Source organism: Perognathus longimembris, chromosome 12 (genome assembly GCF_023159225.1).
Source record: "Perognathus longimembris pacificus isolate PPM17 chromosome 12, ASM2315922v1, whole genome shotgun sequence".
Lineage (NCBI taxonomy): Eukaryota > Metazoa > Chordata > Mammalia > Rodentia > Heteromyidae > Perognathus > Perognathus longimembris.
The window spans coordinates 43,007,466-43,026,775 of NC_063172.1; the positions used below are offsets into that span (position 1 = coordinate 43,007,466).

Here is a 19,310-nt window from a genome sequence, read left to right on the forward strand (position 1 = left end):
GTGATTCGACGAAAACTTTAGTCAAACCAACTCTGTCTAACTCATGAAAGAAGTCTTTGTTCTTATACACAATTTTTCCAAACTTCAGTGTGAATGCTATCTTTACTGCTACTGTGTTGACACTCTGAAATATATCTCTGAGATTTTTCTCTCTTGTGTTTCCTTTAGTAATCTGGTTAGAAAAGCAATAAACTAAGAAACAGCAAAGCAAGAGACAGATTAAACCAAGTACCAGACCTCAGTGGTACATAGGTACAGCCCAAGTCACATGCAATCAGTAGGACTATGCACACAGATGAGAAGGAGAATGAAGGCCATGGACTTGAGCCCAAAATAAACGCCAAGGCCTGATGTAAAGACCCACCAATAAGAAAGAAAAACATTGTTCATTGTAAAGGAAATATTGCTCCTTTAACTTTTCCATTAGAGTTGACTTTAGGGGGGGTTAAGGGCTTAGCTCAGTGGAAGAGCACTTGAGTGGTAAGTGCAAGACTCTGAGTTCAGTCCTCAGTTCTGGAAAAGAAAAACAACAACAACAAAAGGCAACTAGAGTTGACTTTAAGACAAACAATTCTCCTACTTTGAATATTTAATATTAAAAAAGAACAACATATATTACCGTAATTAAAGAGCCTAGTAGTGCCAAAATATTTTGTGGGGAAAAAGGTTCCTAAACAAGGTGCTGGCTACATTCAACTTACCTTGGGAGGTCAGCTTTGTGGTCAGGCTGGCCTACATTGCAAAACAGGCAGAGTTAATGCTTTAGATCTAACCAAAGGGTAATTTTATTTTTATATTTCAAAGTGATTTTATTATGTCAGTGTCAAGAATGTTCACTGACCCATGGTTAATCATTTTAAAACTATTTCAAAATCTTAATTATCAATCCATACAAAATGTGATAAATAATAGAAATGACATAATGTTTCTCCATATACATACATATATAAACTCATATATATATATATATATATGTTTAAAACAAAACCAACACAATACTAGGTTAACAAACTCATGTATAAAATGTTTGGTGGTAAATGCATATACATATATAATGAATTACTCGGATATTTTACAAAATATTAACATAAATCTACTGCAGTGACAATTGCAGGGATTTTATTTTATCATTTATACTTTTTTGTAATATTTTCTAGTATAATTTACCATAAGAAATAAAGCTATTTACACTGAGACTTTTTTTGCATTTTACTTAGTACAGACATAAGAAGATATGCAAGAAATTTAGTATCATCCCAATTCCAAGAAATAATCAATGATAACATTCTTAATTATCATTAACATTCTTAATTCTTAATATTAACTAATATATACATATTGTTACACAAAGGAGACAAGCAAGTGTATAGTTTATAATCAAATGGTTTTTTTCTTACTTTAAATACACTATGGAGGCTTTCTCTAAGGTACTATCAGTTTTATTTTTTAAATGCCTCTGTATTTTCTTATATGATCACTTAACCAATCCCATTTCTAGGAAGTTGTGTTTTCTAATTCTTTGCTAGGATAAACAGCACTCAGATGAACAACCTCCTAACCAAATCCCTCCCTCCTGCAAAAGACTTTCTCTAAGACAGTGCATGGAGGTTGGAGTCTGCCCATCAGCCACCATACAGAAGCCCAATTGTTTCCTGTGTTACTGAAAGGCCAGCTCAGCTTGCCAGCCTCCTCTTCTTTGCTCCAGTGCTAAATCAGCCTGGTCAGTTGGGTGTGCTTCTCTAGATTCCCATATCTGGGCCAAGAAATAGCACATGATTTTATTATCTCACTTTAAGATGATTTGAAAATGCTTAGTATTTTCAGTGGTTTGTGGTAAGAGTTATTCCAAATTTGGAATAGTGAAAGTAGGGTATATTTTTAACAATCACCTGTCACTTTCCTCTTGAGAATCCCATGGTTTCTTTTGATCCTTAGAGTCCTCCAAATCCCCTACGAGCAGCTGCAGAATTCCACATGCTCTTTTCCCTACCCACATCCAGACCACATCAGCCCTACCTAACATCTCTTTTGTCTGTCCCCACTCACGGCTTAAGTAGTTACTAGTCAGTCTGCCTAGAAAATCCTACATGGATATTCACACCCCCTGGGTCAACATTCAAAGCTCAGTTCAAACATTACATTCTCTGAGAGACTTTTCTGACCACACCTTGTAAGGTGTAAGCCCCACACATTGCACAACTTGCTTTTATTTTCTTCTACCTGCATCTATCTATCTCTGCCATTTGGATTGTATACATTCCACCTTCTCATTCTAGAATGTCAGTGCAGGCTGGGAAGAGGGATTGGAGGGGGAAGGCTTAGCAGGAGAGGGGTTGAGCTGAATTATAAATCAATGTTCACCCATGATCTAGTGACAAAGCCCGACAGATCAGATGTCATAAGACTCCAGTTATTTTCCAGCCATGGTGTGATCAGTGAGTGGCAAGTCATGCCACTCTGCCTTTCACAACCTTTCAAAATATGTGTCACTCAGCTTTTTAAACCAGTTCCTCAGCTTCCTGGGTCCCTCACACCCTCCAGTCACACATGACCAAGAAACAGCAGTCACATGGAAGAGATAAATACTGAAGAGAAAAAGATAAAAGCCAGAATTAGTCTTATAAATTTAACAGTGAACTACAAAGAAGCATTATTAACCACTGATTTCAAAGCATTAAGAAGTGATATCCTAAACTGACAGAACCTTTAAAAAGAATGTAAGTTTCTAAAAGATGGTTTCAGCCTTCTTATAGCACAATTTCATATGCCAGAATTTAGAGAAAGCAGATGAGATAAAGACTGGCCATCAATGAGATTCAATCCCTACTGGATGACATATAACAATGTTTCGAATTGTCCTCAAGGGTCTTGTAAATGTATTTGACTCAGCATCAGCACACAGCCTTAGCCACTCAACTCTGCTTATAGATTGACACTCCTGCCCTCCCAGCACTCAGCAGGACATAATCCCTCCTGTATATGTTTCTGTTTCATAAGGGTTTCACCTGCCTCCCACCATCTTTCCTTTAATTAAATTGTATCTAATCTGCACCTTGTTCCACAAATAACTCAGGTCCCCTTCCATTGGAAAGACTTTTCCTGTTAGCAGAAAACCCAGATTACACATGGATCCAAACTGGAAAGTTCATGACATACTAATTCAGAAACAAGCTGAATGCCTTACTTCCTATTTTAGTCATAAGACCCAACACCAAGCACACAAACTCTGGAAAAAGTAAAAGACCTGACTAAGGTAGGAAGTATTTTATTCCAGTAAAAATAGAGTCAAACAAAAAGTATTTTTAAAACTTGAAGCAACACCATAAAGATACAGACATAATATTAAAATAAATTAAATAGATATCAGAAGCTATTCACGTAATGAATCTGCTCATTCAACTAACATTTATTGAACTCCTGTGTACTGGTTCTCCTCTGAGCACTGTATTAACAGTTTATTCTCTGTGAACTCAGGTTCCAGTGGAGGAACGCATAATAACCAAAAAACAATTAAAGGGCTGGGGATATAGCCTAGTGGCAAGAGTGCCTGCCTCGGATACACGAGGCCCTAGGTTCGATTCCCCAGCACCACATATACAGAAAACGGCCAGAAGCGGCGCTGTGGCTCAAGTGGCAGAGTGCTAGCCTTGAGCGGGAAGAAGCCAGGGACAGTGCTCAGGCCCTGAGTCCAAGGCCCAGGACTGGCCAAAAAACAAACAAACAAACAAACAAACAAATAAAAAACAATTAAAAAATTGAAGCAAGTACATTTCTAGTGACGCAGGATTAGTGATAAGGGAAGGCCTATGGGAAAAACAAGGCAGTGCAGGGAAATGAGTCAGGAGCGGAGAGCTACTGCAGTATTCTCAACATGACTCACTGCTGGGGAGATATCAAAGAAGAAACTTCAAGAAGTAGGAAGCCTTAGAGTGCAGCTAACAGGGAAACAAGAAGAGGCTCAAAGGTCTGGGGACAGACAGGAGCATATCCGTATCCACAGCAGGCAGAGTCAGGGGGGATGTCTGAAAGGTGAATGATAAAATAGAATAATAGGATGATAGGATAGAGGGGAACATAGAAAAGTTGAAGACATAGTAAATTAGTCAGATGCCTGTAAAGACTTCACTTCTACTATTGAGTATGTTGAACAGATAACTAACATGAAGGGTCCCTCCCAATGATTTGGCTTTAAACAGTTTTTAACATGAAGATGGTTCAAAGCCCATATGCTTTCAGTAGAAACCATAGCCCAGATTTTGAATTTTTATCTCTTGCCAGTCAAGTGACATGGTAGGTTTTTGTCTTGGAATTCAGGACAAGGACAGGGAGCTGCGGAGTCTGGTCATGCAGGTGATCAAGAGGGTGAATCACAATTGTCCTGCACTGCAGGGCCTATGGCCACACCCGACAGCACAGGGTTAACAATAGAAATATAGTAAATGCATTTTTGACAAGCTAGTTTCACATGGTGATGATAGACTTATCAGGATGTAGCCCATCATAACTCAGAGAGCACGAATGAGCACAAATATCCAAAACTGTTTTTAATCATAGCTCTGGGAGGATAAAGACCCAGGCAGGCAGAAAAAGGGAAAGATAATGGTGGTGTTTGTGTGGAAGGAGTTAGAAGTAACTGAATTCTGCATCCATACTGAAGGCAAGAATGAGGATAATTTGCTAATGACTAGATATTAAGTGGCAAAAATAGAAAGCAAAGATCACTGAAAGGCTGTTGGCCTTGGAATTGGAAAAGTGATGTTGCCATAGATTGGGACAAAGAATAACACCAAAATAGGTTTGGAATAGAAGTAAAGGTATTTGATCTTGGAAAACATTGCGTCCTGTGCTCTGCAAGTCGAGTCACTAACTCAGGAGTGGCTATTGAAAGTCCTGTGATGCTTGGCATAAGCCAACAGAAAGCTCTCCCAACTAAAATGTCCACAACTCTGCCATGCAAGGAATTGGCCATTTACATTGGGAAGCAGGGTAGGCATCAGCACATGGTAAGTGGTATCAAAGATCTGTGGTGAGATGTATTTGTGCTCACACTTGTTCAGACTTCTTGCTGATTATTTTGTGCCTTACCTTCGGTGCCTCAACTGCATGCTGCAGAAAGCCAGTTAATATATTCCATCTAGGGTGGTCCTAAGAATTACAAAACACTCAAGGAATTGGCCTAGAGTTTGATTCAGGGAGAATGACAAATAAATGCAGTAACCAGAAGCAGGAAAAGGGAAAGGATAGAGACTAAAAAGATGGTAATTCATACAGCAAGGGAGTATAACAACATTGTCCAACTAAAAACATTATGATGAAAAAGTGTAAGCAAATGCCATCTTGTTTCATTTTTCCCTAGCCATGTTTAAAAGGGAAAGAAGCAGATAAAAGTAACTTTATTTATTCATGGGTAATAACCAACTATATTAAAAATGTTACTTGAGTATGAAATCATTATTAATAAGGGATATTTTACTTTTTTGTGCCAAGTTTTTGAAATTCCCTATGTATTCATTTAAACTGGCCTCATTTTAAGTGCTTGATAGGTATATGTGACTCATGGCTATATATTTAACAACATGAGGCCAAGATATTACTGACAGCCTAACTTCCACTGCTACTTAATAGTAATTTTTGTTGTTTTTGAGACAGAATCTCACCATGTAATTCAAGTTGGCCTCAAGTTCATAATTTCCCTGCCTCAGACTCCCAAATTCTGGGATTATACCATAGCAATCTAACTTCGGGTAACTCAAAGACTCTTATTAGGTAACATGCCAGTATATGGAACATGGTTTTAGGAGTCTCCATACATTTTGGGACTTTCGACCCAGGTGTTGTACAGATGGGCAGAGGCAGTGCTGTAGGCGATTCAATGCATTGAGTAGGTATGAAGGTTGAGTATCTCCTTGCAGAGGAAATTAATTGTCCATTGTGTTCACATATACCTCAATCTGTAGCAAATCACGATGGATCCTCAGTGTTTACTAGACAAATCTTAGTTGCATAATTCCTGGACAATAATTATCAGCACACCACCAAGTATGGTTCAGTCAGTAATTTGTCTTTGGTTCCAACACTATAAAGTTTTACTTTTTGGTGCTCATCTTGCGGCTGAACTTAAGGCCTGGACTCTATCCCTGGTTTAGTCATTAAACTGTGATCCTTAGGTCTCAGCCTCCTAAATAGTTAGGGTTGCAGGCACGAGGAAGCTAACATAGCTAAGTCTTTTCCAGAAATTTAAAGTTCTTGATCTGACACAAAGGTCAAACAATATAGAGCCAACTTACATGACTGATACTGTACTTAAAAGAAATTTTGTAAATAAATTACAAGAACATTGGGCTAGGTAGAAGTTGGTTTCAGTGATAAGAGCACCTGCCTAGCAAACACAAGGCCTTACTAAGTTTAAACTCTGGTACTGCCAAAAATAATATCACTAAAATATCTCAATATGGCACTCTCAGGGTAACTAAGGATGTATTCAATTCACTAAGGCACTGCTAACTGATAATAAAGAATGGATACAATATGGCTAGGTGTGATGGCTCAATCAAGTACAGCGGCATATTCCTGTTTTCCTCAGCAACAAAGAAAAGCCCAAGAAGAAAAGATCAGAACCCAGACCAGCTTGGGCATAAAGTGATACCTTATATAAAAAATAACCAATACACAAAGGGGCTAGAGATGTGACTCAAGGAGTATAGCACCTGCCTTATAAGCTCAAGGCCTAGAGTTTACTCCCCAGTACCGCCAAAAGAGTAAACAAACAAAAACCATGTGCATAACATGTATTAGCACAAACACATTTATTTGCTAACCAAAGGGAAGAGGCCAGTTAAACCATCACTTTGAAACTGTTGCACTTAAAATGTCTGTGATAAAGATTACTGAACATAGTAGTGAAAAAAAAAAGTAGTTGTATGGAGAGTTGCTCATTGAACTGAGCTTTTTTATTCTTCCAGCTAATTCCTGTCCAAAATGATGATGGCATTTTTATTCTACTTTCTCATAGACCCGAGTACAGGTGACATTGTTCATGACACATTCCTAGGAGGAAGAAAAAAAGATATGAAAAAATTAGGCTTGTCATATATTCCAGAACACTAGTAGCAATAAAATGTTTGGACCCAAATCCCACAAAACCTTTGTGGTCTACATCACAAATAGAAAAAATACATTTTAGATTTTTTTTTTTGGGGGGGGGCGGGATTTTGAAAGAAGCTTGAACCTAACAATATGCAAAAGCTTATACTAAAGACCAAAACTTCGGATATAAACTCTAATTAAATTATTCATTTTCCCTTGACAAATGTTATTCTTCATTGTAAAGCAATGGAAAAATGCATGCCCAAACCCCAAAGGCAGCTTGATGGATGATTCACTACAGTGATCCAACAGCTGAAATGGAACTCAACTTCAGCTACAACATGACACGTCTCTATTCCCAGCAAGGGAAGTGAGTGTTCGAACACATTTTGTTTTCTTCCTAAACTTCATTCTCCTGTTATGAGCAATGATACAGACCACCTCTGGGATTATAGAGGCAATTAAGAAGCTCAGAAAGACAGCAGCAGCTTGACACTTACCACCACCAACTTCCCATCTTTCAGTTTCCTTGTTATTGTGCTTTCCTTCCCGTCCCACGCCTGATGCTGAACCAATGCACCATCATTGAAGTTACAGACCGTCTGAAAAAGAAAAGTATATTTTTTAATCCTCCAAAGAACATTATAAAGCAGATTGATCACTTATAACCTCCTTACTCAACATGCTTTTTCTTCTCCTTTCTGGATCACTTCACCAATCATCCCGGTTCTATTCACAATAAGTAAGGTTTGTGCTCTTCACTCTAGATGCTCATAAAAGACTCTCATGCTACAAGCTAGTAACTTTACTAATTTACCACTAACATCAATTCAATTAATAAATAACTTTCTCATTAAGTTCTTGACTACCAACAGTAAAAAATATATCATTCTAGATAGCATCTGCCATTATTTATAGTGTATTATGCCTGACCTGAGTTTTCCTGCCATCAGCTGTAGTTTCTTCAAACTGCTCTCCCAGGACACAAGAAAACTGTGTTGTTTTCAGAGTGCTTTCAGTTTTTATGTCAACCTTGTTGCCGTCACAAGTGATGACACAGTCTGGCTTGGCCATTGCACCCATTTTGCGCAGAGCAAGTCCCACTCCTGTAGATATGTCATGTCAAGAAGACCAGTTATAACTCACATAATTTAAAAACAACAGTCCAAGTATAATTGTGACGGCTGGCATACTTTTACTTTCTGTACATGTCTAGCACTTTTCATAGTTAAGTAAGACACACAGCAACCTGAGCAAGACACAGATGAGAAAGTGAAGTGCAGAGATAATAGCCTAAGCTCAGCTAGGAAGATGTTGGAGCTGGGAATGGCACCCACAACCTGTTTCCAATGTCAGCCCTTGGCCACCATGCAATGCTGGCTTTCAGAAAGTCAGGGAAGACTTTACTCTCAAACTTCATTTACTCAAAGAAATTGGAGTCAAAGCACAGTGGTGCAGACCTATAGTCTCAGCTCTCAGAAACTAAAGGTAGGAAGATCAAGGCCTGGAGGTTTCTCTGAGCTATAGACCCTGCATCAAAAACAGATTGACAGACATAGTACAATAACATTATATAAATTAGCAGAAGATGAAGAGCCCCCAAACTGCAAACTCAGGATCTATGTCAGTCTTAATTTATTCACTGGATTCTTCCAACCATTGTGTTCTGATTCCAGTGCTGTCTGACTCATAAAAGGCCCTTGATAAATAATTCAGACTATATGCAAAATAAAAAGCAATCCAGAGACATTGAAAAAGCCCAATAATTGAAGCTAGTAGCATAATTATAATGATAATAAGTGTGTGTGTGTTGTGCATGTAGTTTAGTTGTCCGACAGTGACTACAAAAATCCAGGAATAAAAGTCCATGTTGTTGAATTATATATGAATTTATAATCTGTGTCCATGTTTTTAAGGAGCTGTGGATCCAGGCTAAATCAACTTCCCGGGTGAGGAGACTACAACCTAACAGAAGGTCTCTTGGACAGGCTCTGTGTCCCCTTGCATTCTTCTCTTTCTCCACCTTAGGGCTGGTGCCTGCTTTCAGTTGAGTCATTATTTATTCTCCAGAGAAGTAAATGGGCTCTGAGTTTCTTCCACCTTGCTTATTCCTAATGACTCAGGCCCTCAGCCAGGGCCAGGAAACCCTGTCCTCCACTTGGTCCTTACATCTGTACACATTCACAAACTCATGTCTAGATGACACACTGAGGTGGGCCTTTTCCAAAGTCATCAGTGAAAAAAACAATGCTGTATTCCTCTTTTTTGACAATATTATAAATGCACTTATGATTCACCATAAGAAAGACCAGGCTAAAAGATTGATGAGGGAGTGAGTATGAATGCCCAGGGTGGTGTCACTACCAGACCACTGAAGAGAAGTCAGAGAAATGTCAGGTTAACATTTTTGGATACCAGCCTTGGAAGCAGCCTAAACACCCCTCTAGAGAGAGGGGGGGAGGGGATCCACATTATTTTAACTGCTACCATTTTCTAGTAGCCACAACAAATGTCCATTCTTGTAGCACACAATCGCTGTCACTAAGTTGGGGAGGAGGGGAAACAATAGAAAATGAAGCACTATTTTCATTGAGATGGAACTGCACTCCTCCTCGGAAGCATCCTGCCCTGGGCAAGGGCTTTCCGCAGGGTCACACCCATTTTGTAGCAGTTAGCAGCCAGCCACTGGCCACCCGGTTTTCCTATCTCCATGCCCCTCACCCTCCAGATTCAGAGGGTTCAGAGCAGCAGGGCCATCCCCTAGGCACAGCGGGTTTCACCACCGTGACCCTCCCACAGGCCACCGGCCCACTGCAGCCCCCGGGTGAGCAGGACTGCCAAGCAGGTCGGTGTGGCGAGTGTCCAGTCCTCCTCGGGAGAGCTGCACTCCACCCTAAGGGCCCTGCTCCCGGGTGAGGCGAGGCAGAGGTCCTGGGAGAGAAGCTGCTGCTGGGCAAGCCGAGGCCGAGGGTTTCTGCTGGAAACCGCGCCCTGCCACGGGGTGTCCCCGCGGAAAAGAAGGGAGACCCGCGCGCCAACGAGAAACAAAGAAAAGATGCGGCAGGGTGGGAAAGAGGAAAGAGGCCTGCCGCGAGCGGGAGGGTGGGGCCGACAGGGGGGAGGGGGAAGGAGACGAGACGAGGCGGGAGTGGGGGGCAGGGGCCATGGAAAAAGAAAAAGGCAAAGTTAAGAAGGGCGGCAGGAAGGGGTTAGAGGAAATGCTGCGGGGGATGGGGTGGAGGAGGGCGCGCTTGAAGGTCGGGCCGCGAGGCAGGGGTGGGGGCTCCCCGGAGCGCGCGGGGAAAGCGTCGGGTTAGGTGGACCACGAGGCGGATCATCCGCGCGGAATCCGGCGGCTAGAGGCGCGCTAACTCAGCTCTCTTGTCCGCTTGTCTCCCCGGCGCCGCCCTGCGCGCCGCGCTGCACCCGGGGACCGCGGGTCGGAGGGGAGATGAAGGGATTAGGGAATCCGGGGGAGGGGGGCGATACTCCGCTATCCGCAACCACCACCACCAAGCACCCCTAAATCCCAACACGCTATTAAGAACCCAAGGACAAAACGGCCACACACGTGCCACGTTGTAGGTGTGACAGGTGCCGCCGGGTCGCACGAGTGCCTCACCTATTTCCTTCATGTACTCATCAAAGCCTTGGCTGTCCACCAGTCGCCATCTTCCTTCTAATTGCTTAAGCGTGGCCATGGTGGGCGCTGGAGGCGGACTTGCGCGGTGAGCAGCGGAGGTCGGGTGCGGATGGCGTGCTGTGCGGCTGCCAGACACCGCCGCGCGTTTATATAGCCGCCGCGTCGGGCGGCGCCGGGCAGCCAATGGGAGGAGGGCTTCTCCCAGCCTCCGCCCCGCCCTCGCCACGCCCTCCGCGCTCCCCTCTGGCTTTTCTCTCTCTGGTCTAGAGGTGCGAACCGGCTGCACCTGCCCTAGGATGCTGGCCACCCTAGGCACCTTGTGCAAGCTGGGGCTCGCCAGGCGCACCCCACGCTTTCCCGGACGCCAAAACCTGCAAGAATCTCGCCGTTGCGCACGCCCAGGAAGCCAGAGGGGACGACCTCCCGCCTCTCCCTCCGGCATGGACCACCTAGTTGCCTCCGTTTTAGCCCTTGCCTAGTGCCGTGTCCTGTAGTAGATGGATTGGCCCTTTACTGGATTGATGGATAAACTGCGCCTGAACCTTGTGCTTTTTGTCATCTGACAGACCTGAGTCAAAGAACTTATTCTCCCAACTCTCTGACTGCCTCTGCTCCACTTAGGGTCTCCAGAAGGTTGTATTCCTGAGTTGAGCGACACAGGAGCTGCTGCGTGAGATAGGAGATGGCTTGGGAATTTCGATTTCTCAACTAAAACTGTAGGACATTTCAGCTTAAGTAACTGTCATTGCCCATCCTAGGTTTTTTAGCTTATATTTCTCTGTAGGGGAGCAAAAAGTTGTCCCCCATCCTCTGCCCTTCCAAGTTCTTTGGCTGGACTAGACATTACCATAAAACACATTAACCGCAGAAAATCCATATTTATTAATAACATTTATATGCTTGAAAATCACAGTCGTCTCAAAATATAAGGCCCCCCAGAAGGACCAGAAAATGTCTAAGCCAGAAGAGTAGCTAGCATACCGAGATAGAGAAAACAGGGAAATTGGGATTTCTGGGGATGGGTGAGAGGAGGGAGGACTTTTATAGTGGATAAAGGATGTTTTATCAAGCAGAAAAAAGAAAATCTGAGAATAAAACGTGTAGTTGTTAGGGAAAGTAATACCCCCTTCTTGGTTCACTTTGGGTACAGTATTTAATAAATAACTTGAGATATTTGGAGCTCTCTTATGAATCTACCCACCCAATTATGTGCTAAGCCACAGTGTTCACCAGATTAAGTGTACACACTTTTTTAAAATTCATAATGTACTTGTTCAGAGGCAACCTCATCCTAAATAAAGTACCTAAATGTGTACTTCAGCAATGTGCATTTTCTTTATAGCTGATATAAAAAAATTGTTTGCCAGTCCTGATGCTTGAACTCAGGACCTAGGTGATGTTCCTGAGCTTCTTTTGCTCAAGGTTAGTGCTCTATCACTTTGAGTCACAGTTCCATTTCCAGCTTTTTCCAAGTAGTTTATTGAGAAAAGAGTCTCACAACCTTTCCTGCTTGACCTGGATTTGAACTGTGATCCTCAGATCTTAGCCTCCTGAGTAGCTAGGATTATAGGAATGAGCCAGCACCCAGCCTGATATAAATTTTCTTTTGCAAAATAAACCAGCTTTAATAGAACTAGGAAAATTGAGGGGACGGTTGGGCTTGCTAGAGATGGGGGAGGATGATGAAAGGGCTGACATTAATGGAGATGCACTGTACTCAAACTGGCATGTTGAACTGAAACTTCTTTGTACAACTGGGTAAAATAATAAAATAACATCTTTTCAAAGTTATTTATTTGTCTTCAGTTTCTCAGGAAAACCAGCTCAAAATAGGCCAAAGGAGTATTACTAGGATGGTACATTTTTCCCTATAGTCATATGTTATGGTGATGATTAAGCCTGGGCCCTTGAGAGACTATCTCCCTGAGATAGTCTACACTATGTAAGAAATATTATAGTTTTCCAAGTCTGTCTTTCTCAGTATCTTACTCTGTGTTCCCAGGACTCTGTTGGAGGAGAGATGGGGTGAAATGAAGTGCTACACAGCCAGCTATTGAGATAATGCCATATAATTGTGTTAGTGGATGAGCTTCCTAGCATTTCTATCCATTAGCCCTAATCCCCACTGAATTTTTTCTTAAGAACATTATCTTCATTTTTCAGGAGAGGAAATGATGCAACTGAAGTTTTACTCCGTGGTAAAACCAGAATCTCCATCCAGACACTTCTCACTCAAGACCTTGTGAAATAGGACCACACCTGACTGACATCTGAGGAGAGGTCACAGTTACCAAGTTATGCCACTAGTTCCTGTATCATCCTTTACATGATTAAAATCTGAGGTTGGCTTGACATCTCCCCTGCATTCATTGAATCCCTTCCCTTATCACGAATCCCTGCCCTCACCTTAGTCACTTACAGTCTTCCATTCAGTACCATTTACACACTGAGTAACTCAGGCCATATGATAAGAACTGGTAAGAACTTTTGAGTCCTGTACCTGCTGCCAGAAAACATTCATGTTCTGAAGAAGCTGAGTGTATCACTGACTCAGTGATGCTAGTGTTGCTTAAATATGAGAGAGAGAGAGAGAGAGAGAGAGAGAGAGAGAGAGAGAGAGAGAGAGAGAATAGCCCCAAATATCTACCTTTTAACTTTGAGGTGTTTCCCCAAACAATTTTTATTTTATTTATTTATTTTTATTTATTTATTTATTTATTTTGGCCAGTCCTGGGGCTTGGACTCAGGGCCTGAGCACTGTCCCTGGCTTCTTCTTGCTCAAGGCTAGCACTCTGCCACTTGAGCCACTTGAGCCACAGTGCTACTTCTGGCCATTTTCTGTATATGTGGTTCTGGGGAATCGAACGCAGGGCCTCATGTATACGAGGCTAGGCCACATCCCCAGCCCCCCAAACAATTTTTAAACAAGACCTTTGGTGTGATGAGTAGAAATAACCCTTTTCCCATAGTGTCTCCCACAGAAGAAAAACTAGAATGTTGATCCTCTGTAACATTAAGACAATGCATACAACGTCCTATGGTCAGATTCCTCAGGAGACCTTACCAGCTGGGCTGGTGGCCTTAGTAATATGAATACCGGTCTTCTGGAATGAGCCGCATTAACAATCTATTTGAAGAAGCCCAAGAAATCCATTCAAAATCTTTAGAATCTCGTTTCATCATAATCATAAAAAATACAGATGCAATTCTGAAAATCTTTATTCTTTGTAAATTACAGAACCACTGATATCTAACTGTTCTTCAAAGGCAAGCTGGTGAGAGAATTACTCAGCTGCCCACTTCAACATCTGATTTTCACTGTCAACCTTCTCTTCCAGCTGTATCTACCTCCATAGAAAGCAAATAATATGACATGCCATGTACATGCCATGTGACACTAACATACATCCTTACTTTCAGATTAATTTTAAGTCACTCCTTCACCCCTAGTAACACTGTTGCTAAGAAACACTGCATGATTGACCAGGAGAAGCACCTATGATATTTTAATCTTCATCTTTGCTGCTTGTCTGAAAACTCTTGCTGTCTTGTGTGGTGGCCTGCTTTCTTACTCATTATTATTGTATGAATCTGTTTCATCTAGGATCTCAAGTTGGTACAACTTATAAAATGGATCTGCTTCTCTCCCACTATTTATCACCTGTTTCCAAAGTGTCCATCAGTCATGGTGGGAAAGGGAGTAGTTGAGCAGAGCCGTCAGGAAGCAGGGGGTGAGGGATGAAGATGCCTGCGCTCCATTACTCTTGTTTTTATAATAGAAAAAGGGTCTGAATATTAAAGTTTGAAGAACATTAAAAGTAACCTACTATTCAAGCTCTGAAAAGCCCTATGTGTTCCCTCTACAGGCTAGCTAAAACCCTGTGGTAGATGACATAACTGGAACCTTAAATGAGGAGTAAACCTCAAAATTATTATAAAAACAAATCTGGTTAAAGTCTCTTGTGACTTTATGAGGATTGATTACCTTAGAAATCTTAGAAGAATAAAGGAGAAATATAGTTCATTATGATTAATTACAATGCAGTTATAAAAAACAATTTCATACTGTCCTATTGTCACAAATATTAGTAATTAATTTTTAGCAATAGTACATTGGTAAGATGGATGTCCCAGTCTGCCTTTCTTTCACACTGGAAGATAACATTATTTTTATGAATGAAACTCACTGAAGATTCTAGAAGCGTTCTTTTATAAAACAGATACAATCACCTAATTGCTGAGCCTCCATTTTAATGCATGTGAAATATGGAGATGAGACTTAATTATTTCTTAGATTCCATTCAACTAGCAATAGCTAGTTCAACTAGCTAGCAGCTCAGAAGAAAAGGAAAATCCTCCAAACCACTCTGTTTCCACCTAGTGGTGAGAGTGTTATATTTCTTTTAGATTTATTTCATGCATTTTAGTTGCTTCTCAGTATTGCATTCCTCAATGACACACATAGCATTGGAGCATATTATGTAATTTTCTTTGGTGACAACCTCCCAGGTACAATTTATATAGGTAAATGTGCCTTCCATAAAGTTGACCATAATATATAATCATTCCTCAGGAGAGCTAGTATCAGTGCCCTGGAAGCAAGCAGCTGGTAGAAAAAGGAAAAAAGAAAAGGAATACTGTGTTAGATATATTACCATATAAAATACCAGGAAAATGTGTATTAGATTATTAAGTATGCCCTAACTATCTGGCCGGTTTAATTTAAAAAATGGAAGTAAGGGCTGGGAATATGGCCTAGTGATAGAGTGCTTGCCTCCTATACATGAAGCCCTGGGTTCGATCCCTCAGCACCACATATATAGAAAAAGCTACAAGTGGGGCTGTGGTTTAAGTGATAGAGTGCTGGCCTTGAGCAAAAAGAAGCCAGAGACAGTGCCCAGGCCCTTAGTTCAAGCCCCAGGACTGGCAAAAAATACAAAATTGGAAGTAAAAAAAAGAAAAAGCATTGAGATCACTATAATGTAGCACTTTTCTATTAGTGTACTATGAAGTCTGACTCTCTTAGTGTACAAACAAATCACCCATTGTCCTTGTTAACTACATATTTGGATTTAGTAGGTCCAGAGTTCGATCCTAGATCATCCATTTCTCATAAACTTCCAAGTCTATTGGTCCACACTCAGTGGACTCCCATCTGCATGTTCTGCATGTATGGGTTGTACTAACTGAAGATCAGAAATATTTGAAAAGTCTATACTGAACTTCTATAGACTTCTTATCATTGTTCCCTAAACAATATGGTATGGCAATTCTTTACATAGAATTCATATAAATTAGGTATTTAAGTTATCCAGAAATGTGTTAAAATGTATGTGGGGGAAAGGTTATATGCAAATATATGTTTAGTGTGGAATTGGAGCATCTGCTGTTTTGGGTAACCACAGGGGTCCTAGACATAACTCCCATAAGACAAACAGGGAATTGAACAAACTCACCCCAAGTATTATCACATCCAACCTATGGAATTTTCCTAATTAATCTGAGGCAGCTTTTTTTCTGTCTGCTCACCAAGAAGCATGATAGAAAGCATCAAATGATATAGAAAGTAAGCGGTTGGGATGTAGGCTTATTTAAACTTAATGTGTCCTTTAAATTTTATAATGAGTCTGTATAATCACCTTTATAATAACAATAAAAATTTTAAGAAAATTTTTATAATGAATATTTTTTTTTTTTTTTTTTTTTGCCAGTCCTGGGCCTTGGACTCAGGGCCTGAGCACTGTCCCTGGCTTCTCTTTGCTCAAGGCTAGCACTCTGCCACTTGAGCCACAGCGCCACTTCTGGCCATTTTCTGTATATGTGGTGCTGGGGAATCGAACCCAGGGCTTCATGTATATGAGGCAAGCGCTCTTGCCACTAGGCTATATCCCCAGTCCCTATAATGAATATTTTGACCCTGCCTTTTTTTCTGATTTGTTATGTTATGGACATGCCTTGCAGAGCTAGCTCTTACTTCCCCAAGGATATCCTCTTTGGAATCAATTCCAAAAGGAAATCATAAGAAATAGATAGGTTATTGAATATATACCTTGATCAGTTATCTTTAGCAGTAAAAATTCCCTGACTAAATTAGGTTATAGAGTCATACAGCTTAAAGTATACCCTTTAAGTAAATCCTTCCATGCATCCAGTGCAAAGACTTTCCAGTAGCTACCATCCATCAGGAGAAACCTGTTTTGTTTTGATTTTCATGTGATTTGTTCTATATAAGGAACTTCTATAGGCATACTTATTTAATGTACTTTGTCCTTTCACTTCTAGCGGTGTTATCTGCTGTAGCTAACCACTAAAACTTTCGAGCTGCTTAAATAATTTACCATAAGCATGTGGCCTCAAACTTGATTGGACTGCAGGAAAACAAAGCATTATAATAGTTACAATAAAATGTGAAGGGTTTAAAAATAAGACAGAAAACATTATGCCCATTTTATAACAAAACACCTCCTTCCATACAAAGCATTTGGCTGGCACTGCTCACACACAATCATAAAGAATGCCATTGCCCTTTAAAAATTTCAAAGACAGAAAAGGTACTCAAATAAGAGTTGCCTACTAGAAGAGAATAAATTCCTCTGAGTTACCCTTCCCCATTTTCCAGTCTTCTCATGTGACATTCTATGATTATCCCCAAAGCTTCATATCATTTGATGAGTAAAAATGTATGATTTTTCAAATTAAAATCTACATAACCACGAGGTTCCCTGCTTTAGAATTATTTATCTCAATAGGTTGGTCCCATTGTTTCCTTTTGCCTAGATTAGATTTCTAGAAGAGTCAGGAGATTTTACCAATTCAGACCCACTGTTTCCTCTTGCCTAGATCAGATTTCCAGAAGAGTCAGGAGATTTTACTAATTCACTTAAATCCTATTGAAAAACAAAAACGCATTCTTGATCCTATCTATTATCCTTTTAACTTAGCAGTGAGAATGTTTGATCCTCTAAGCCCTCATAGGCATGCACGGCATAGACTAACAAACAAGGAAATGATTCTGTATACTTCCCTAAGTCATGGAGTAAAATGTTCACTCACTCACAGACACCTTGGATACTTTTTGTTCATCTCTTTGGGTGTAAATTCAACAGACCTACAGATAGAAATTCAGTAGCAGGCAGGAAAAAGTATATTGGCCTCTTCCCATTCACTACTCATGCCATCTTACCTCATGTTTCTGTATTTTTCCTTTCTCTAGCAATCTGTGTGACCTACTGTTAATCTCCAGAACCCAGTTTTAGTTTCCAATGAACCATATTCCATTTTCTAAGTTGGCTAACCACAGTAATTTCATGCAAGACTTGAAAGCTGACTGACTGGCTGTTACCACTGAGGTAGAAAACCATGACCTTAGTTTGAGTGTATTTTAGATGTTATAAAATATATCTTCACAACAAATCTCAAATCTTGTCACCTACTTTACAACCTCAAAATATTACATAGTTAATCCCTACAGGGTCCAGTACCTTCTATTGAACTCTAAAATATTTAATATCCTTTGAAAATACTAGGCCAAAGAAGTCCAACACTGTCTGGCCTTGAGAAGTTATATTTAAGTCCAAAGTCTCTACTTCTTCAGACCCACTTCAGGGCTGAAAGCTGACTGAGGTATAAACTTCTGTCTTCCTAGGGTTATTTGCATCGGACCTTCTTTAATAAGACTTCACTGTTGTATCCATGCAATCAATAAACCAGTAAACTGACTTCAAAAGATTGAAATCATCTTTTGTTTTCATTTGTACTTCTCCTTCTTGCCTTTCTTGCTTTACAGCTCTGTGTCAGATTTGCCTTTCTGATTAAGTAATATTCTTATTTGGATCATCTTCATCACACTTACTCCATCTCATAAACTGTGGGCACTTGGTCTGATTTGTACCAAGGCCTGAGGACAGAGCAGCAAAGGAATTGGCTCTGTGATTGGGGCATAGCCACTAAACACTTGGCTATAAGGGCTGATCTCGAGGGGAAGGAGGTATCATAGTTCTGACTGGTTCTTCTGCTTTAAAGGTAGACCTAGTGAGAAGAAGGCAGACAGGGTCTAGACTTTAGGGCAAAATCTAGGCTGAAGGTCAAATCTCAAGACTGAGACAAAAATTATCAACTCTTGTCCCTTATTCATTATAAACTCTTGTCCCTTGTCCAGCACATCAACCAGCATGTTGAAGTAATAATATTGAATGTAAGCTCACTCTCAGGGCAAAGTTAAGCTCCTAATGAATGGCCTTTCTGTCTTAGAGATTCCCAAACCTGAGTACACATGTTCTGTATAGTGTAAGACATGGTAACCTTCTGGTTTGGCTAGCACAACAGATCTGAGTTATGTTTTGCCCTGGTATAATTATGAAAGGTGCCAATTTTTACTCTACATATCTCAAAATGAATGTGAAGTGAAGAGTTGTTCAATTTAATTCTCATCTATCATTCAGCTCCAAAGACCAATTTCAAATATTCAGCATGGCATTCCAGGACTGCCTTACAGGAGAGAAGAAATGCTACAATGCTGAGGGACACATTCGATTCCTCCCTGCTCACATGGAATTTTATATAGACAAGTGATGTATGTAAA

General features: G+C 40.6%; 1 protein-coding gene across 1 annotated transcript; it reads right to left on the bottom strand.

Moving 5' to 3' along the window:
- Positions 1 to 6,791: 6,791 nt before the first annotated feature.
- Fabp5 (fatty acid binding protein 5) lies at positions 6,792 to 10,867 on the bottom strand. The gene is made up of 4 exons (XM_048358580.1): positions 10,709 to 10,867; positions 8,020 to 8,192; positions 7,587 to 7,688; positions 6,792 to 7,047 (listed from the first exon to the last, which is right to left on the bottom strand). The coding sequence occupies exons 1-4, from the start codon at positions 10,785 to 10,787 to the stop codon at positions 6,994 to 6,996; spliced, it is 408 nt and encodes a 135-aa protein (XP_048214537.1). The 5' UTR covers positions 10,788 to 10,867; the 3' UTR covers positions 6,792 to 6,993.
- Between the last annotated feature and the right edge of the window lie 8,443 nt (positions 10,868 to 19,310).

Coding starts and splice junctions, on each gene's coding strand:
- Fabp5 (XM_048358580.1), bottom strand. CDS start 10,787: ATGGCCACGCTTAAGCAATTAGAAGGAAGATGGCGACTGGTGGACAGC. Junction 8,193..10,708: donor TGAGTACATGAAGGAAATAG/GTGAGGCACTCG, acceptor ACATATCTACAG/GAGTGGGACTTGCTCTGCGC. Junction 7,048..7,586: donor AAGATGGGAAGTTGGTGGTG/GTAAGTGTCAAG, acceptor TCTTCCTCCTAG/GAATGTGTCATGAACAATGT.